We start from the raw sequence: 21881 nt of genomic DNA, 5'->3' as shown, positions 1-21881 counted from the left end.
AGTGGGAGCCCCCCATTTTAATATACAGAGTACTAGCTGGAAGCTGTGTCACTATGGCTGTAGCAGCTAGGATTTGACCATGTGGGGAGCAGGTCAGAAGGGATGGAGTTTTATTGCTCCATGGAGATAGATTGCATGCCTCAATGCACTGCCTAGATACCTGGAGCTCAATACAGAGTCTTCTCTGAAAGATTAATTTAAAAAACACTCCTCCTGTTTCTTTCAAGCCCTGCTCAATAACAGACACAAAGGTCTTGTAGGTTGTGGAGAGACATATTGCCCTTTATGGTCAGAGGTTAACTGATAGTCATAACAGCAGGAAGGGAGCATATTGCCTATAGCTATAAGTGACTTGGCAGGGCAGTTTGCTGGCCTTGATTTAGAAGCCTTTTACTGTAGGAAGTACAATTGTTATGGGGGTGAGGTAGGATAGGAGCTGGGTTGCATCTGGTCACTATGGTTGTATTTAGTGGCCTTCCTTAAAGTCTTTTCAGTCCTCTGTCTTTCTGAAATGCTGAGAGCGAATGATTTGTTGATGTGGGAATTAGTGTATTTCTGTTTAGTAGTATTACAGGTGAGTACAGGGCCCATATCCTGACCGGGATGGCTCATGCTAGTGTGATCTTGTCAGATCTCAGAAGCTAAGCAGGATCAGCCCTGGTTAGTAATTGTATGGGAGACCACTAAGGTAGGATTGCCAACCTCCAGGTGGTGGCTGGAGATCTCCTGCTGTTCAACTGATCTCCAGGCAACAGAGATCAGTTCTCCTGGAGAAGATGGCCGCTTTGGCCATTGGACTCTATGACATTGAAGTCCCTCCCCTCTCCAAACCCTGCCCTCCTCAGGCTCCTCCCCCAAAATCTTCAGGTATTTCCCAACCTGGAGCTGGCATCTCTACACCAAGTAATGCCAGGGTTGTTCTGCAGAGGAAGACAATGGCAAACCACCTCTGTTAGTCTCTTGCTTTGAAAACCCTACAGGGCTGCCATAAGTTGGCAGTGGCTTAATGGCACTTTACACACACAAATACAGGGCCCACAGTAAGTTTAACTAGCAAGATGGTGCTCAAAGGGCTTCCTAAAAATATGGAGGGAGCTCTCATGTTTTTTCAAACCAACTTGGTCCTGGTGGCAATTTTCTAATAGGACAATGGGCAAATAACAGCCAAGTGAAAAATGAAGGAGTCCCTGGCCTCTGGAAGAAGAAGAAGAGTTGGTTTTTATATGCCGACTTTCTCTACCCCTTAAGGAAGAATCAAACTGGCTTACAATCTCCTTCCCTTCCTCTCCCCACAACTGGTGGGTAGGTAGGTGAGGCTGAGATAGTGTGACTAGCCCAAGGTCACCCAGCTGGCTTCATGTGTAGGAGTGGGGAAACAAATCCAGTTCACCAGATTAGCCTCCGCTGCTCATGTGGAGGAGTGGGGAATCAAACCTGGCTCTCCAGATCAGAGTCCACTACTCTAAACCACCACTTAACCACTACACCACGCTGCTGCACTTTGGGGAGTCTGCCAGTGGAGGCAGTCTCAGTGAACCCTGAAGGCTACCAAGCATCAGCTACCAGCAACAGAGTGAATTCTGAGCTCTGCTTCCCTCCACAGACTCATGGTGCTGCTAATGTATACTACCACATGGAAACGGGGTGGGTCAAGAGCCTTTCCTCATCTGGTCTCAATTTGCTTCTGCATCTGATTTATTCCTTTGTCCTGTTAATGAGTTTTGAGCTGATGAGTTGAAGACAATTGCTTGCGAAACAGATCAGAGAAGCAGTGTAAATATACCCAAGGACTGATTCTTAGTCTTGAAGGAGACGGCAGCTCGCTTTCAGACTTGTCACAGCTCTGATCATATGTCTGAGCCACTGTGATGTAGTGGTTACAGTGACTAGGATCTGGGAAATGCAAGTTCAAATCCTCACTCTGCCATGAAGCTGGTTGGATGACCTTGGGCCAGTCAGCCGAACCTACTTCGCAGGGGTATTGTAAGGATAAGATGGGGACAGGAGAGCCATGTATGTCATCCTCACCTCTTTGGAGGAAGGGCAGGATAAAAATGTGCTAAGTAGATGTTATGCTTACGGGTTAGTGGTACATTAGACAGTCAGCATAGGGTGCTAGACTAGGAACCGGGGGACCTGGGTTTGAATTCTCAATCTACCATGGAAGCTCACTGCAGTCATTTTCTTTCATTCTAACCTACCTCATTGGGTGGTGGTTATGAGAATAAAATGGAGGAAGGAAAAACAATTTTATAAGTTGCTTTGGGTCACCATTGGGGAGAAAACTGGGGTATAAATACATAAATCATATACATACAATTAGCACCAAAGCTAACCTTAGAAAAGCTCTCAGACAGAGGAGTGGGACTGGGGGGGGGGAATTAACCTGCATCACCATTGTACTATAGCTTATATTGACCCCGCAGAAGCCTACCTTAATGGGTTCTGTCTGGATAGGTGGGGGATTTTGGGCTGTGGAAGCGGAGGACCCCTGGATGTGCTGCCTGCAGAGGCGGAATGTACTGAATGTACTGTCTGCTCTCCAAAGAATGCCCCATGTAGAGGAAATGCCTTTGGGGCAGAAGACTTTTGGGTTCTCTCTCTCTCTCTCATCCTAATTCTGTGGACAGGAAATCTGTCATGACATTTTGAAGCAGATCTGCAAAACTCCCTTCCAAGAAATGTAGCGCTTAGATTCCAATTGACAATAGTTTTCTTTTTTCCGCTCTGAATTAAATCCCCATCAATAAACTATTTAGCTGGTGGAAAATAGGAAATGTGCCGTGTTTGGCACTGAGAAGCATTAGCTCTTGGATGTATTTATTCTGGATTGCAGCCCCCAAAATGTTTTCAGAAGGGGGGGAAGGGAGAGGGTTGAGGGTGGTTCAGTTGAGACTGTGGGGGTGGCGCTGCGGGGGGTGGGGAGGAGGAGGAAGATGCTAAATGCTGAGGAGTGTCACTTTCCCAGCTGTGTGGGGATGTAAAGCGATTACCCTCAGGTTGGCTCCGAAGGCAGATGTGGAAAACATGTTATTTAAATTTCAAAAACTCCCGACTCCTTGCCTAACGGCTGTCAGACCTGCTAAGCTTCACCACAAAAGCAGGTTAGAGATGCTGCTCAGTCTTTCAAAGCTTTCATTCGCAAAACTAACAAGCCTGAGGGATGTGCTGGGATCTGCATCTGGTCTGGCAGGCAAGGGAAGGGAAGGGAGGGACAGGCAAGTGGAAAGAATGGTGTGGCCTGCTGCCCCTTCCTGAGGCGACAGGTCATGTTCTCTGGGGCTAGGGTTGCCAGGTCCCTCTTCACAACCGGTGGGAGGTTTTTGGGGCGGAGCCTGAGGAGAAGGGTCTCAGGTTAAGGTCTTCTGCACCACCTCCTACCTGATCTTGCTAAATTGGAGATGCAGAGGACTGAATGAGACCTTATGCATGCAAAGCAGATGCTCTACCCCTGTGCAAAGCCGATGCTCTCTCCCTAACAAACTGGAACAGAAGCCCTCTGGTCTGGAATCACATAACCTTCCTTAACACTCCCACCTTGCAGACTTTGCCACTTCCACCTTTGGGCCCCAGATAGGGTGGCCAACCTCCAGGTACTAGTTGGAGATCTCCTGCTATTGCAACTGATCTCCAGCCGATAGAGATCAGTTCCCCTGGAGAAAATGGCCGCTTTGGCCAGTGGACTCCATGGCATTGAAGTCCCTCCCTTCCCCAAACCCCACCCTCCTCAGGCTCCTCCCCAAAAACCTTCCGCCGGTGGCAAAATGGGACTTGGCAACCCTACTGAAGAGGGCAGGGTTTCGGGAGGGGATGGACTTCAATGCCATGGAGTCCACTGGCCAAAGCGGCCATTTTCTCCAGGGGAACTGATCTCTATCGGCTGGAGATCAGTTGCAATAGCAGGAGATCTCCAACTAGTACCTGGAGGTTGGCAACCCTATCTGGGGCCCAAAGGTGGAAGTGGCAAAGTTGCAAGGTGGGGGTGTTAAGGAAGGTTATGCGATTCCAGACCAGAGGGCTTCTGTTCCAGTTTGTTAGGGACAGAGCATCAGCTTTGCGCAGGGGTAGAGCATCTGCTTTGCATGCATAAGGTCTCATCCAGTCCTCTGCATCTCCAATTTAGCAAGATCAAGTAGGAGGTGGTGCGGAAGACCTTAACCTGAGACCCTGGAGAGCTGCTGCCTGTCAGAACAGGCAAAGCAAGTGTTCCTGAGAGATCAGGGGTCTGACTCAGTCGAAGGCAGCTCCGTGCGTCATGACAGATTTTGTTAGGCCCGTCTCTTCCTTCATTGGCGCTGAGCTGCTGCTCATGTGTTTGTCGAACAGAAGTGTTCCTTTCTTGGGATTTAGTTGTCTTTTTAAAGCTAGTGCTAAATATGTGCAAACCCCGCTGCATAGCCAGCTCACATGAGAAGCTTGGAAGAGATATAAGAAGGGCGGGGGGAAGACTCTGGAAGAGGCTGTGCAAAGACTGAAATGGGCCCCTCTCCCTGTAGATAAGCTGGTTCGGTGTCTGTGATGAATGAGACAATATGTGCACAATCAGCGGAATTCATTTTTAAGGGGGGGGGAACTAAAGAGGAGGATGTCTGATATCAGAGAACGCACAAGATATTTTCCCGGGCATAAACAAAGAACACTGTGGACAAGTTAGTGCTTGTATAATGTGGCACTGTGCTTTATGCCAAGAAACCTGGAAGTGGTGCATTCATTAAAACAAGTTGCGTAATTAAATATGGACTCTGTAAATCATCCATGTCACTAGAGAAGTGGCCCACCTGGACGTCTCTTATTCAGCGCACCCACCTTTGCTAGTTACTTGATACCCAGGCTTGCCAGCAACCTGATTCATACAGGAGAGCCAGTGTTGTGCAGTGGTTAGAGAGTCGGACTAGGATCTAGGAGGATCAGATTTGAATTCCCCTGTCTGTCATGGAAGCTCTCTAGATAACCTTGGGCCAGTCACTCTATCTCAGCCTAACCTACCACACTGGGTTGTTGTGAGAATGAAATGGAAGAGTGTAGACAAACGTACACCACCCTGAGCCCCTTAAATAAATATATAAATATGTATGTATATCAAAACATACACAGAGGGTTCTTTCAAGCATCCAGGACCAGTGATGACCTCACTGTAATAACCTTATTCTACTTTCCTTGGGTCCCCTCTCATTGGTTAAAGAGGGGCAAGCAGCCATGAGGACTTCCGAAGACTTCTTCCTGGTTGTCTGCCTCTAGCATGGCATGGAGGCCTGTGTGATATGGTTGCCAGTTCTGGGTTTAGAAGATTTGAAGGAGGAGCCTGGGAAAGTGGGGTTTAGGGAGGGGAGGGACCTTGGTAGGGTATAATGCCATGCAGTCCACCTTCCAAAGCAGCTGATCCCCAGATTACAGAGATCTGTTTTGATGGAGGAAATGACAGCTTTGGAGGGGGGACTGTATGGCATCACATATCCACTGGGCTTCTTCCCCTATCCATGCTCTACCTTTCCCAGGCACTGCCCCCAAATCTCCAAGAATGTCCCAAGCCGGTGTTGACAACCATATCTATAAGCCCTTCGTATGTTTCTAGGGTTGCCAGCTCGAGGTTGGGAAATACCTGGAGATTTTTGGGGCGGAGCCTGAGGAGGGCGGGGTTTGTGGAGGGGAGGGACTTCAATGCCATTGAATACAATTGCCAAAGTGGCCATTTTCTCCAGGTGAACTGATCAGTATCGGCTGGAGATCAGTTGTAATACCAGGAGCTCTCCAGCTAACACCTGGAGGTTGGCAACCCTAGCTGCAGCCTGTCTGGGTCAATGGGAAAGGTATAAGGCCGCTTCAAATGTTTAATGGCAAGATTTATCCTGAGTGGTTCTCGCTCCGATTTGCCACTGCCAGGGAAATGCTAGTTCAATGAGAAACCCACCTTTCTTTGGATGATGAAATATGGGAGATATATGCATTCAAGGTCTGTTTAGGGAAAGGTAACTATTGTCTCTTTGATCCCAAGGGGCCAATAAGGTCAGGTAGACCCAGTTCTCCCTCTGCAAGGTCTATCTGTACAGCAATGGCTTCCTTTCGTCATTAACATGTAGTTCTTGTACCTCACTAATGAGCTCCCCAGAAAGCAGAACTCATTCAGATGCTGGATCTATTAAAATGCATCTCAGTCCCCGCTGGTCTGCAGCAGGGCAGGAGCAGGGGCTCTGGAGGCTTAGGAAATAAAGCTTTGCTTTGCATAGATCCTGCACTGATGTTGACTTGATGGGAAAAGGTGGCCTAGATTCACACTCGAAAGGGATGGGGTGGAGGGAAGCTGCCTCGGCTTGCCCTTGTAGCAGCTTAAGGAATGGGAGGTGGGAGGGATAGATCCATATGACCTCGTTCTTGCTTCCTCAAGATCCACATGTTCCAAAGGTAAATCTGTTGGACAGTTAGGAATCAGCTAGGGTAGCCACTCTGAAACAAAGAGAACTTGTGCCTACTCTGGGGTATCTCCCTGACCCAGAGCTCTTAGTTAGGGTTGCCAGTTCCCTCTTCACCACCGGTGGGAGGTTTTTGGGGCGGAGCCTGAGGAGGATGGGATTTGGGGGAGGGGAGGGACTTCAATGTCATAGAATCCAATTGCCAAAGTGGCCATTTTCTCCAGGTGAACTGATCTCTATCGGCTGGAGATAAGTTGTAATAGCAGGAGATCTCCAGTTAGTCCCAAGAGGTTGGCAACCCTACTCTTAGTGGACATAGACACCCTTTCTGTGGGGTGGAATAGAAAGTGGCAAATTGCTTTTAGGGCACTTTTGCTTGGGAGTTTTCCATGTAATATGGTTGCCAACCTCCAGGTACTAGCTGGAGATCTCCTGTTATTACAACTGATCTCCAGCCGATAAAGATCAGTTCACCTGGAGAAAATGGCCGCTTTGGCAATTGGACTCCATGGCATTGAAGTCCCTCCCCTTCCCAAACCTCGCCCCCTCAGGCTCCATCACAAAAACCTCCCACCAGTAGCAAAGAGGGACCTGGCAACCCTACCCTGTAACAATCTGCCAAAACTGGAAATGGACCAGCAGTAGGGTTGCCAGGTGCCTCTTCGCCACCGGCGGGAGATTTTTGGGGCGGAGCCTGAGGAGGGCAGGGTTTGGGGAGGGGAGGGACTTCAATGCCATAGAGTTCAATTGCCAAAGTGGCCATTTTTCTCCAGGTGATCTCTATCGGATGGAGATCAGTTGAATTAGCAGGAGATCTCCTGCTACTACCTGGCAATTGGCAACCCTAGCTGGCAGGAACCTCCAAGAGGTGATACTCCCCTGCATGGGGTGGGGTGGAGGTTGGTGCTACATTCATTGGCTTGGGCCACCTTTCTTCCACTGACCCAACTAGTAAGTTTGGACAAGAAGCAAACAATACCAGGGCTGGCATGGTCCAGTGTGGGTGGTGGGCATTGGATGTACTGGTTTGACACAGCTGATGTTTGCTAACCCTTCTGTTCAGCCTAATGGCGAATATTTTCCTGTCTTTCAAAACTTCCTGAGTTTCTGCTTCTGATCTTAGTTTATGCTTGTGATTTTAAGAATTTTTCCCTAACAGCCTAAAGGGATGTGTGTGTGTGCATGGAAAATGATGACTTCCATTGTACAGAAAGGTGGTTCAAATTGAAACCTTATGGAGAATTCATTGTGTTCAAAGAGGGAGAGGAGTGTGAGTGCTTGCAGGGGGAATGTCCCTTTCTCTTCGCATGTCGTGTCATGCTTTGCTGGGTATGACTTTAATTTTATGCTGTATTAGCACTTGGCACTTGATAAATGTTAACTATCAGGAACTCTGCAGAGGCAAAGTAAACTGGATGTTGTGGGAAGAGGGAATGGGGATCTCCATCAACCCCAGCATCTCCTACCAGGGGCTGCTGAAGGAGATGGCCCAGAATCACAGTCTCTTGAACATTCACATCAGTGTTTCAGGCCTGGCCCTATGCAAGTAAGAACATAAGAAAATCCCTGCTGGATCAGACCAAGGCCCATCAAGTTCAGCAGTCTGTTCACACAGTGGCCAACCAGGTGCCTCTAGGAAGCCCCCAAACAAGACAACTGCAGCAGCATCATCCTGCCACTGTTCCACAGCACCCAAGATAATAGGCATGCTCCTCTGATCTTGGAGAGAATAGGTATGCGTCATGACTAGTAGCCATTTTAAGTAGAAGCCATGAATACCCCTTTCCTCCATTAACATGTCCACTCCCCTCTTAAAGCCTTCCAAGTTGGCAGCCATCACCACATTTGGGGGCAGGGAGTTCCACAATTTAACTATGCGTTGTGTGAAAAAATAGTTCCTTTTATCTGTTTTGAATCTCTCACCCTCCAGCTTCAGCAGATGACCCCGTGTTCTAGTATTATGGGAGAGGGAGAAAAACGTCTCCCTGTCCACTCTCTCCAAACCATGCATAATTTTATAGATCTCCATCATGTCTCCCCTCAGCTGCCTTCTTTCCAAGCTAAACAGCACTAAGCATTTTAAACCCCTCCTCATAGAGCAGTTGCTCTAGTCCCCTAATCATTTTGGTTGCTTTCTGCACCTTCTCAAGTTCAAGTAAGAAATACACTTTCTTGTGTGTGGTGGGGAACGGAGAGGTGGCTTTCCCAACTGTAGAAATTGATAAGTTCTCCTCCCCGAGGTATCTGGAAAGGGGAAGATTTCTCATTTTCTCTTTGATTTCCCCCTTGACTGGAGGGGCTGGCAGTGTGCAGATGTGGCAGTTGAGGTGTGGGGTCCCCTTTTGAAGCCCTTTTCTGAGAGACCTCTGATGAGAAACAGGTAGCCTGAGATGGTCATGGTTTCTGGTGGTCTGTAGATGCCAGGCTCCTAGACATCAGCTGTATTGGCAAGAAAGGGTGAGGAAGGATAACGTGGTTTGATGGTGCAGAGCAGGCTCTACCTTGTCATCCTGTCAGCGATTTTGCCTTCTTCAGCTCAGAAAGGACAAGCCAGGCATGCACAGAGTTGCCTCTGGCAAAATGTGAGGCATGTTTCAGATCTCCTTGTTCTTGTAAAAGAATAGAGGAATTATGAAGAAAGCCAAAAGAGTTTGGGTAAGGCAAATAGAATTTATTGGGAGAGAAGGAGGAGGTGGCAGACATATCCCAATCTCCCATTGTGTGTGTTGGCAAAGTAATGAACACAGCAAAGGTGCACAACCTGATTAAAGTGTAGATAAAGGTTTATTCAGGAACATATTTGATAGTGAAGAGAAGAGAGATACTGTCCTAACTACATGTCTGGCTGTGAGAAAGAGCAAGAGTCAGAGTGGAACTTTCGAGAAGAAACAGGATATTGAAAAAGAAGAAGAGCTGGTTTTTATACCCTGCTTTTCTCTACCACAAGGAGTCTCAAAACGGCTTACAACCACCTTCCCTTCCCCTCTCCACGGCAGACACCTTGTGAGGTAGGTGAGGCTGAGATAGTTTAGAGAGAACTGTGACTGGCCCAAGGTCACCCAGCAGGCTTCATGTGGAGGAGCGGGAAAACTAATCTTTTTCTCCAGATTAGAGTCTGCCGGTCATGTGGAGGAGCGGGGAATCAAACACAGTTCTCCAGATTAGAGTCCCCCACTCTTAGCCACAATACCACACTGGCTCTAAGAATAGCGATCTGGAGACATTCAAGGAAAGACACTTAACAGGAGAGAAGGTGCCGACCTCACTATCCTATCTAATTGCACTTTTGCTGCCCCTAACGGAGTCTTCTTCTCTTCTTTGTAGAAGAAGAAGAGTTGGTTTTTATATGCCGACTTTCTCTACCACTTCAGGGAGACTCAAACCGGCTTACAATCACCTTCCCTTCCCCACAACAGACACCCTGTGAGGTGGGCAGGGCTGAGAGAGCTCTAAGAGAGCTGTGACTAGCCCAAGGTCACCCAGCTGGCTTCGTGTGTAGGAGTGGGGAAATACATCCAGTTCACCAGATTAGTGTCTGTCACTCATGTGGAGGAGTGGGTAATTGAGCCCAGTTCTCCAGATCAGAGTCCACCACTCCAAACCACCGCTCTTAACCACTACATCACGCTGGCTCTATAAGTTGTATGGTACAGTATATTTCCAATTATACAAATATCTGATTAGATTGTCTACAAGTTGTTATACTGGGCTGTATATGTCTCACATATAAAATGTGTGTGCAGTTATCAACCTGGTAAAACAGTGTGTACCCAGCTTCTGATTTTTAGGTTTCATTTCCCTTTTCTTTTTTCTCCCATTGCTGCCAGGCCTGGCCTAGATGAGTCCTCCCTTAAAAAGCCCAAACAGGCCTGACCCTCCCCGTTGTACTGACAGAACCCAAGGATCATGCCAACATGGTGTATTGGGTAAAGTATTGGACTAGGATCTGGAAAACCCAGGTTCACATCTCCACTCTGCCATGGATGCTTGCTGGGTGACCTTGGCCCAGTCACCCACTATCAGCCTAACCTACCTCACAACACTGTTGTGAGGATTAAATGGAGGAGAGGAGAATGATAGAAGCTGCTTTGGGTCCCCTGTGGGGAGAAAGACAGGGTATGAATGAAGAAAGTAAAAGGGTTGAAGGCTGGTAATACTGTTGTGGTTGCCTAGCTATGGTCACTGAGATGGCATTTGTTTCTCAAACCTACACATGCTTCTTCTATTATTTGGGGTTTTTTAAACCCCCAATTTTTATTTTTTTTTAGATTTCACATTTTTGGTATTTTTCAGGTTTGTACAAAATATTTGTCTTGTCTGTTTGTGCCTCCAGTCTCCGGATTTAAGTATCCACAGATTTGGCCATGTTGGGAATTAGCTATATCGATGATGTGTTAATAGTGAGTTCCAAGGATTCACCATCTTAAGTTCCTTATAAGGCTAAAAGGTCTAGCTGAGCACAGTTTTCCATCTTGGAGGAAAAGATGATCCATTAAGGTTCACAGTGGGTGATGGTGAGGTGGTAAATGATTGGCAAGAGAAATTCGTTCACATCTGACAAATCCCCACTGATAAGTGATATTCAGACAAGAGGACAGTTAGTAATTACTTTGTGACTCCTAGGATTTTCACAGTGCATGGTACGATTGCACTCTAACAGCTGTGTACGTGATGTATTAGCTCTCTCTTGTGGCAACCTGGGGTAGATTTATAGATGATGTGTCAAAACTGAGGGGCCCTCAGCTGGGCTTTTCTGTGTCCCCCAAGCTGCTTTTATTCCTTTGCAATCATGAACCTGGAACCCTATAAGGGGAAAGCCAGCTTATGGGAGAGGAATTGTGGTAGAATAGCAGCAGGAAGAAAAGGGTTCAAATTCCCCTCCCCTTAAGCTTCTTTTTCCTAGCAAAAAGCAGTTACTGGGCTCTCATTAGAGATGTCCACGCACAGTGTCCAAGGACTCTGCCCCCACTTCTCTGTGCAGTCTGGGATGGATCTATGGGTAGTCCAAATCACAGCGAAGGCTTCACTTAAGACAGGAACTGCTGCCTGCCTTTTGCTAATGGCCACAGTGCAAGAAGAGTTGCTGGGCGGCTCTGAGTTGGAAAAAGGGTTGCCAACCTCCAGGTAATTAGCACAGAGCCAAGGAACTATAACAAAGTGCAAATGTATTGAGTGCTACAAAATACAACTATATACAAAATGTCTCTGATTTCAGTTATATACACACAATCCTGTATGATATATATAAGTTTTGTTCATGTGTAATATTCAATCATTGAAGTCCAGTGCTGGTACCAGAAGAAATAGAAGGGGATACGGCCGTTTTGATTCTTCGGTTCTTCAACGGTCCCACTTCCAATCATAAATCTCAGTTTCGTGGTTCACATATACACATATTTCCAAGAAAGGATTAAAATATCAGGGAAGTTAACAGTTCCCCAAAGGGGTATAGTTGTAATAAAATTATTTATCCATCCTGGTATATCAAGAGGAGTTAACCAGTTCCCAACAGGGATACAAAGTGTAGCTACACTTTGTATCCCTGTTCGGAACTGGTTAACTCCTCTTGATATACCAGGATGGATAAATACTTTTATTGCAATAATTTTATTACAACTATACCCCTTTGGGGAGCTGTTAACTTTCCTGATATTTGAATCCTTTCTTGGAAATATGTGTATATATATATATCCTACAGGATTGTGTGTATATAATTGAAATCAGAGACATTTTGTATATAGTTGTATTTTGTAGCACTCAATACATTTGCACTTTGTTATAGTTCCTTGGCTCTGTGCTAATTTCCAAACCCTTTTGGTACGAGCATAGAGGTATTTGCTTTATTTCTAATTTCCAGGTAATAGCAGAAGATCTCCTGCTATTACAACTGATCTCCAGCAGATAAGAGATCAGTTCTCCTGGAGAAAATGGCCACTTTGGCCATTGGACTCTACGGCATTGAAGTCCTTCCCCTCCCCAAACCCCGCCCTCCCCAGGCTCCACCCCCCCAAATCTCCCACCGGAGGCAAAGAGGGTCCTGGCAACCCTAGTGGGAAAATACCTGGAGATTTTAGTGGTGAGCTTAAGGAGGGTGGGGTTTGGGGAGGGGAGGGACTTCAATGGGGTATAATGCCATAGAGTCCACCTTCCAAAGCGGCCATTTTCTCCAGGTGAACTGATCTCTGTCGCCTGGAGATCAGTTGCAATAGCAGAGATCTCCAGCCACCATCTGGCAGCTGGCAACCCTACCCAGCCCCCTCCCTCTTGGTGGCCCTATGTACTCACTGCTGGAAAGTTTCTACTGTTTGAAACTTTCATCTAAATCCCTGTCATTTAAACCCAGGGCTCCTGCTGTTCATAACTGTTCGGGGCCTATCTGTAGCCCCTCCTCAGGGTCCGTGTGTTGCCACCCCCTTCTCTGACTGCCCATTCCACAACTCTGTCTTTTTTTTCTTGGACAGGAATGGATCCTGCCACCAACTCCAAAAGCAACCATTGCCTAGATGCAGCCAAAGCCTGTAACCTGAATGACAACTGCAAGAGGCTCCGTTCAGGCTACATCTCTACCTGCAACAAGCTCTACGACACCTACCGCTGCAACCGCCGCAAGTGCCACAAAGCCCTGCGCCAGTTTTTTGACCGAGTGCCCAGCGAGTATACCTATCGGATGCTCTTCTGTTCTTGTAAGGACCAGGCCTGTGCTGAGCGCCGCCGGCAAACTATTGTCCCTGACTGCTCCTATGAGGACAAGGAGAAGCCGAACTGCTTGGACCTCCGGAATCAGTGTCGGTCTGACCCACTTTGTCGGTGAGGATTGTCTCACTTTCTTCTTCCATCGATGGCTGCTTTGCTCTGGGTTTACTGGTCTGTGTGGGCACTTCAGGGTTCGCTGTTTGTGGTTAGCATTTTGATTTGGGGTGCCTTTGTCTGCAAGACTGTGAATTTATGTGTAATTAGTAGGGTTGCCAGCTCTAGGTTGGGAAATACCTGGAGATGCTGGGGGTGAAGCCTGAGGAAGGTGGGGTTTGGGGAGATGAGGGACATCTGTGGGGTATTATACCATAGAGTCTACCTTCCAAAGCAGCCATTTTCTCCAGGTGAACTGTTCTCTGTCGCCTGGAGATCAATTGTAACTCTTCACCAATGAAGAGTTGCTTTTGTGGCAAATGAATTTTCTGGGACCTGTTTTTTAAAAAGATTTTAAAAATCTAACTCTGGAATGTTTGGCAACTAGGCAGTGGGCATGTTAAGCCTAAGTGGCCACGTTAAGCTGGATGTTTTATGCATCCTTTGGGCCTTCTCTGTCCTGCCTTTCACTATTTTCTCACCACACAGACAGATTTATTGATACACCATTAGCCAGTAAAAACACATGTATCATTTATACAAAAAGTAAAAAATTTCAGCAGTTCAACCAAAAAACATTCCTAATTAAAATTTCCAAATAATTTATAATAGACTAAAATTGACCAAATTATGATTTATCTAATTGCAATTGCCCAGCATTAGGGGTTGAACTTTATATGCTATTGCACAAAATTTGGCTATCTGTTTTGGTTCTCACCACACCTGTTGAAGTATTCCCTAGATCCCAATTCACAAGTTACAAGGAACACACGGGCAATCCATGTAAACCATACACTTGATTTTTCTTTATATGTGTGTGGAGTCTCAGGTGACATTCAATGCACGCACACAACTAAGCGTGTGATTTAAATCCCACATTTACCCAACTACTGGTCCATGCTTTCATTGGTGAAGTGAATGCATGTTGGCTCTTGAATACAAACAGATGTATGCATGTACATGCAGGATGTATGTGTGTGCACTGTAACATGTGAACAGGGCTCATGTCTTGCTCATTTGGGGCACAGTGGGATGCCATAGAGCTCTTTGTTCTTTCTGTTACTACAAATTGGTTTATACCATGGTTGGCTGTAGGCAAGAGGAGGGAGTGGATGCATGAATCTCTGGTCAAGGGGTTCCCAGGGGTTGGGACTGTTCAGCAGGATGTTTGTTTTCTCTAGTTTGTGTCTCAGGTGGTTAAGCAATCCACAGCTGCTTGGACTGACTTATGCAGCTAAGGTGGCACCTTTGTCTACTCCCTCCCTCCAATCGGGGTTTCTGCTCCCTCCTGCCAAGTTCTATGAAAGGCTGTGAGAGAATCATGAAGTTCTTTTAGCTCTGCTCTCCCAAGATTAAGCTGGTGCTTCTGGGGACAGAAGTGCACTGGGAAGTGGTAAAGGTGTTTGATAATGCTCATTTTACTTTTGGTTTAGCAAAAGAAGTGAAGCTCAGAGGCTGCTGATTTTCCACTGAAGCAAAGACCAAATCCATCTCTCTTTGTAGTCTGCATATCTGTAGAGCACCGCATAGGTTCAGAGTTGGAAGGGACCACCAGGGTCATCTAGTCCAACCCCCTGCACAATGCAACTACCTTCCCCCCAGTGACCCCTTCTCCATGCCCAAGATGCCCTCCCTCCCAAGATGCCCTCCCTCTCATGAACTGCCTAAGGTCATAGAATCAGCATTGCTGACAGATGGCCATCTAGCCTCTGCTTAAAAACCTTCAGGGAAGGAGCACTTACCACCTCCCAAGGAAGCCTGTTCCACTGAGGAACCGCGCTAACTGTTAGAAAATTCTTCCTAACATCTATACGGAAACTCTTTTGATTTAAAGAGTTCCACCATGAGTGGCTTGTTTGTATAGGGAGATGCTTGCTCAGCACAACAATGAGGATTGATCCTCTAAAGATTGGGCTAATATATCAAGGGGTGAAAGGCTGTGTACGTTGTCCAGTCTGTGTGGACAAATAGCACTGCGCTGAATTCCGTCCATCTCAATGAACGTGTTTGACTCTCCTGAACGCAGCTTTTCATCAAATAGTAATGCTGTAAGCCAGGGTCCATGAATAAAAGATTCTCGGGCAGCTGTGCGCAGGAGCCAAATTAATGGCAGCTCTTTGTTTGCAGGCGTTCGGACCTGATATCTCCTTTGACGTGTAATGCTCTGGGTGCATTTGAGTAGCAAGGGGGGAAACGGGATGCATTCGGAAAATGTGAACTCCTGGGAGAGCATTGCATGGTGGTGGAGCATCCCTGATTGGGTGGGTGGGGGGGCTCATCCAGGATTGGGAAATGGCGCTGACCCGTCGGGAGAGATCGTGAAAGAGTAGCTAAGCAGGGCAGAGGCGTCTCTTTTTCACTATGGCCAAAAGGTGCTTATTAAAACACTAGGAAATGTGTTTAAGCCAGTGTTTTATGTCAGAGCCAGTATTGTAGCACTGGTGGTGGGAGATGAATTTGTACATGCAAGGTATGAGCAGAGGAATTGTGGTGGAGGGCACCTGGATTCTATCAGTCTTTGTGCTGATTTCACAATATAAAAACAGCTGAGTGTGCCAGTCTCCTGTCAAGAGGAGTTCTTAATGCTCTTGGCTTTGGGGAGAAATCATCTCTGTTTGCATAAAGTGTATTAAGAACTGGTACAAGAGTTAGCAGTCTTATTGTTACAGATTTTGAATCAACTAGTTAACCATCTGGGTGGGCAGTTGTTATGGAAAACGGCCTATAGCTACTAGGAGGCCATGTGGTTCCATGACAAAATTGCCAGATTTTGTTACCCAGGCATGTCATTGTTTCTCAACCCCCAGTTCACCACATAGAAACTGGGAATATTAGTGTGTGGGGGGCAATATAGCTTTCTGAAGCCCTTTTGCATACATTCAAAGTGCTTTACAAGCTGAATAATAACTCTCTTCCTCAGACTCCACCTGTGTTTCTTGTCCTTACTTTCTAGACCAGTGGTTCCCAACCTTTTTTTGACCAGGGACCACTAGGACTTTTTTGTTCGGTGCAGGGACCCCAAGGTTCAAAATAAAAATTCTGAGAATTTGAAAATAAACTTTAATCATAACTGTTAGTTAAACATTAAACTTAGAATAATATTTGAATATATATTTTTATCATAGAGAACTTTTAATTGAAAATATTAATTTATTATGGGTTTATGACTTTGTTTTGCGGACCTTAATTTAGTTCACGCGGACCCCTGGGGGTCCACGGACCCCTGGTTGGGAACCAGTGTTCTAGACCTTCAATGGCCAGTCCTCTCCTGATCATCACACTCTTGGCTTTTACTGCAGCCTTGTGAAGGAAGTGATTATTTTGTACAAAGAGAATTGTTGGAGTTCAGGTCACTGACCCCTAGATAGGGAGGCATGCATTCTGCACATTCTCAGAGAGGCATTCCATATTGTTTACAGCTTTGCCAGATTGGACTTGGGCACTTTGCTCCCTAGCAATCATTGGCTCATTATTCTCCCATGCAAAACCTGAATTCTAGTGTTCCTACCTTGGTACCCTGAGGTTCTCTTGACAAGCAAGTACCTCTGTTCCATTCCCTAGACTGGTGGCTCCCATGCTGGTAGAATCTGTGGAAACTTTTGAGAAAGGGTAGAGGGCAGCAGGTGCCATCACAATATGACTGCCATAGGATGAGGCCAGTCACACAATGTTGTGGGGTTCCAAGCCAAGCATCCTCCTATGAATGGAGGCAGGTGCCTCTGAATAGGCACTCCCCATAGATGCAAAGGTGGACTCTTCTAAAATGCCACCTGAAGGCAATGAAAAGCCAGGATCAGCTCTTTCATTTGATGCTTTACTCAGCTCTGGTTAGACCTCACCTAGAGTATTGTGTTCAGTTTTGGGCACCACAATTTCAGAAAGATGTAGACAAGCTGGAACGGGTCCTGAGGAGAGCAACAAAGATGGTGAGGAGTCTGGAGACCAAGTCCTATGAGGAAAGGTTGAAGGAGCTGGGTATGTTTAGCCTGAAGAGGAGAAGACTGAGAGGGGACATGATAACTATCTTCAAATCCTAGAAGGGCTGTCATATAGAGGAGGGTGCCGAGTTGTTTTCTGTTGCCCCAGAAGGTCAGACCAGAACCAACGGGTTGAAATTAAATCTAAAGAGTTTCCATCTAGACATTAGGAAGAAACTTCTAACAGTTAGAGCAGTTCCCCAGTGGAACAGGCTTCCTCGGGAGGTGGTAAGTGCTCCTTCCCTAGAGGTTTTTAAGCAGAGACTAGATGGCCATCTGTCAGCAATGCTGATTCTATGACCTTAGGCAGTTCATAAGAGGCAGTTTATGAGAGGGAGGGCATCTTGGCCATCTTCTGGGCATGGAGTAGGGGTCACTGTGTGTGTGTGGGGGAAGTAGTTGTGAAATTCCTGCATTGAGCAGGGGGTTGGACTAGATGACCCTGGTGATCCCTTCCAAGTCTATGATTCTATGCTGTTTGACTTCTATTTCCAGAGAAAGGGAAGGGCCTGCTCCCTGTGTGGCCATAGGGAGAGGTTTGCCAAGGCTGGAGACATTAAAACATCTGCGACCATGGCCATGCTGAGGGTACCCAACTGCGGCACGCCTGCCCAGGATGAGCTAAGCACTTGGCTTGTCAGTCTGCTTAACCTGAAAATCCTTGTTTTTAAAACCTTTTGGATTTCAATCCCAAGTCTCAAGAAACAAGTGGGCACTAGGGAACACATGGGGATCATGGGTACCACATTACGGACTGTTGCCCTGGACAATCTGCCCACACTGGTAAAGGTGTTGGGTGAGGAATGTTGAGAGGCTGCGGTACAACAAGCCCTGCTCCTTGGTTCACAGCCACGGGCAGGGCCAGAAGATGACAAACGGAGGCCCTAAACTATGTGACTTTTGAAAGCCTGTAGCATTACCCAAAACATTATTTTAACATTGAAATTAGTAAAACCTTTGTATTCAGAAGCCCCTCATAAGCTGAAGGCCTAAACCATAGCTTACTTGGCTCGTGTGCAAATCGTCTCCTGGCCATGGGCCAGTGCTTCCCTATCCGTGTGGGGTCCTCACAGCGCAATTAATGTACCACAGCGAGAGCTGGTGATTTCTTGATTGAATACTGTGGAGGGGGAAGTTGGCGAGAGAGGTTTGTACTGCTGATTCCCTCGGCCCTTGCCATACACAGTTGATACATTCGCTCTGGCTCTCTCCAAGGGTACCCCACTGGGGGCTCCTCAGCAATTTTGCAGTGAGTGAGCAGGCCATGCAGGGTTGTGATTTGGGAAGCTGAATATGCTGATGCCAAGGAGCAGATTAATGGGGAATCCAGGAGCCCTGGAGTGGGAGAAGGGGAGGAGAGTCAGCCTGAGTATGCTGGGAGGTGGAGGGCATGTTACGCAGGGCTTTGACTGGACACAGCCGAGTGTGTCTGAGATCAAGGAGATAAAAATCACAAACGATGTTAAAAAGAGTGTCAAAGTGCTGGACGAGGGAGAAGCATCATTAGCTCGAGTCTTGTCTCGGTGTGTTTGGGTCTCCAGCTCTCCCGTGTCTATCTGATTTTAGTTGTCTCTTTCTCCGGCTGCCAGAAGTCTCCTGACTCTCTAATCAGCTGCCAGCAGAGGATTCCTTTTGGGAGGGTGGTGGGTACTGCCAGCCAGCCCCTGGCCTGTTGTGCTGGGAATGAATGAGTGAGGGAAGCTAAGGGAGTCTGAATCTGCAGGCGCAACACCTCTTGGGAGCTCAGCACTGAGCCGGACTTTTGTGCCTTGGTTCATAAAAATGCAGGACCTTCTGTCAACTAAACCACAGTTGTTTCTAGGGAGGGATTGCTGTCGTAACGGCCAGACTCTCTTGCTTTGTGCTCAAGTCCCCCACTTCTTGCATCCTATGGAGGAGAGGGTGTTGAAAAAAACTGTTCTTTAATTCCCATAAATCTCTGCAGGAGTGCGTTTTTTATGCTGGAGTACTCATTCTCCACATTTCTCCCCCCAGAACAGTTGTGTTTGGTACAGACCTGTAAGGAGGGTTGCCAGGTTCCTCCTGGCCACTGGCGAGGGGTGGGGGTGGGGTAGAGTTGCCAGCTCCCGGAGATGGAGCCTGGGGTGGACAGGAACCTCAGCTGGGTACAATGCCACAGAGTCCACCCTCCAAAGCATCCATTTTCTCCAGGGGAACTGATCTCTGTACTCTGGAGATCAGCTGTATTTCTGGGAGATCCCCAGGTCCCACCTGGAGGCTGTCTTCCCTACCTGTAAGCATAGCCAGATTTGGCCTTGTTACAGAGGCAATTTGGACAAGGGTGGAGAAGACCATCAACATGTACAGGGCATATCCTAGGGCCACCGCTGCTGTGACTCATCTGTTTTAAGCCATGCATTGTGAATCCATAACTGAGGGTTCTGGTTCTGGCACGATCTTTTCTGTTCAGAGCTGCTTGGGTGTCTAGGCTTGGCAGGGGAGGTCTGGGTTCAAATCCCTGCTCGGCTGTAATGCTTGTTGTGTTTCCTTGAGCCAGTCACTGTCTGTGAATATTCCCCAAAAAGCTGGAGAGAGGGGGGAACCCTCCCCTAAATGAGTATTGATCATAGTCCCCATAGAAAGAGCTGAATACAAATGTAATATCGAGAAAAAAAATTTCTCTTAGAAGGCTCCGTCTGTGTCTCTTGCTGAGAATAGTGTAGGAGTTAAAGAGCATTAAGAGCTTATTAAACTGAAGTAACTGTTCCTGTAAACATTGCCTGTCACTCTGTTGCCTTTATGGTTTGAAAGAAACGATAATGGCAAGATGGAGACTGGGAAAAGGAAAAAAATATATACGGAGGGTGAGCTGTGTTACTGTGTGGCTGCATCGACCAACAGGAGGCTTGCAGTGCTTTCAGGACCAATGGAATGTAAGGAGTACAGTCAATGGCCTGAACCCACTGGAGAATTAGCACCTAAGCAAGCAGAGCTGGCCTGTCTATTAGGAGGACCTTGGCAATTGCATTGGGTTCTGGAGGGGAAGGCAGATGCCAAAGAGGTTCAGGGCCGGTCCTGGCTGGTCCTGTTCCAGCAGCGCCATCGCCTCCAACACTCCAGGAGCAGATCAGCAGTGGCGCTGGAGGTAGGGCTGCCAACATCCAGGTACTAGCTGGAGATCTCCTGCTATTACAACTGATCTCCAGCCAACAGAGATCAGTTCACCTGGAGAAAATGGCTGCTTTGGCAATTGGACTCTATGGCATTGAAGTCCCTTCTTTCCCCAAACCCCGGCCTCCTCAGGCTGCACCCCAAAAACCTCCTGCCGGTTGCGAAGAGGGACCTGGCAACCCTAGCTGGAGGCCAGGGCATCCTTGCCCAGCCTGTCTTCCCCTGCCCTGCCCTGGCCCACCCCATCTCCATGAAGGAGGGAGGGAGGAAGGAAGAGCAGTTGGCAACCGACTTCATGCTGCCCAGATAACAACACTGGCTCCTTGCCTGCTTGGCTCGGCATGCGACTGGGTCTTGGTAGGGGGGTGCCAAAGACATGGGCCACCTAGGGGACCCAAAACCTTTGGGCTGGTCCTGCATGTAAAGGTGGAGGTGATTTTTATCAATTCCTGTGGAACACCTTCAACTCCCCCCTCATACTGTTCAGGGGGGGCTGTCCCTTGGGTAGCCAACTATGGGTTGGGTTGCCAACTGTGGGTTGAGAAAATTCCCGAGGAAATTTCTGAGGAACTTGGGGTGAGCTTGGGGATGGTGGGGCTTGGGGAGGGACCTCAACAGGGTATCTGCTGTAGAGTCCACCCTCCAAAGCAGCCATTTTCTCCAAGGGAACTGATCCCTGTTGTCCATTCCACTTGGAGGTTGGCAACCCTTCCTGTTCCCCAGGAGCAATATTTGAGGCAGGGGCATGTTGGACTGCAGTGGTAGGGGGAGGCAGGGAATTTGTGCTTCACAGATGGAAATCCCTTCCACCCACAGAAACCTTCTGGCGAATGTGGATCTAAACCAGGAAGTGCTTTTCATTGCCTTTCTCCCTACCATTTACATTTCCCCCCCTCTGTGTCCCTGTGCTTATGCTAACCGAGGTCATATGTAATGCTCTTGAATGAAGGGGTCTCTCTGTATGTATGACAATGACAGCCTCTTCCACAATAAATCAGTCTTGAAGGTGCCGCAAAATTCCTTTTTCGTTTGACCCAGGAAGCAGCTGCATCTGGCCATTTTCACTAATCCCTCAGTCCCACTTTGATCCCTATGAAATTGCTGAGGGTCCACTGGTACACAATTCTGGGGGGACAGAGGGGACAGGAGTCACTTTTTATGCAGGGCAGCTCCACTTGCATTTCATAGGGTCTGAGCCCCGGAGTGGGGACAAGCAAGGAGAAAAATCCTGGTCTTTGCTTACATGTCTTGGCTCTTTTGGGGGTCTCCATGATGCTCATCTGTGTGGTCTGCGCACAGATCGGACAGCACAAAAATCGAATTCCAACGGGAATCGACAAATAGCCGTGATAACGTCACAGGGAGAGACGGGGAGGTAATTAAGCCTCCAACATCACTGCTAATGGAAGAAAAGATGAGCTGTAATTGGAGAACCTTTAAATAGAGATTTTTCCACTGTTATCTCACATGCAGGACAAAGTCTGACAAACAACATGAGAAAACAGGAAAAAAACAACAA

General features: G+C 47.4%; 1 protein-coding gene across 1 annotated transcript in view; it reads left to right on the top strand.

The window, feature by feature from the left end:
• Positions 1–21881, top strand: part of GFRA2 (GDNF family receptor alpha 2) — a 91885-nt gene that overhangs the window by 28744 nt on the left and 41260 nt on the right. Inside the window, exon 4 of the mRNA XM_056860401.1 lies at positions 12869–13214. Coding sequence (XP_056716379.1) covers positions 12869–13214 — 346 coding nt within the window. The remainder of the gene's footprint in view (positions 1–12868; positions 13215–21881) is intronic.

Source organism: Euleptes europaea, chromosome 14, assembly GCF_029931775.1.
Source record: "Euleptes europaea isolate rEulEur1 chromosome 14, rEulEur1.hap1, whole genome shotgun sequence".
NCBI classification, from domain to species: Eukaryota; Metazoa; Chordata; class Lepidosauria; order Squamata; family Sphaerodactylidae; genus Euleptes; species Euleptes europaea.
The sequence above is the reverse complement of the archived record's forward strand: the minus strand, read 5'-3'. Positions and strand labels throughout refer to the sequence as shown.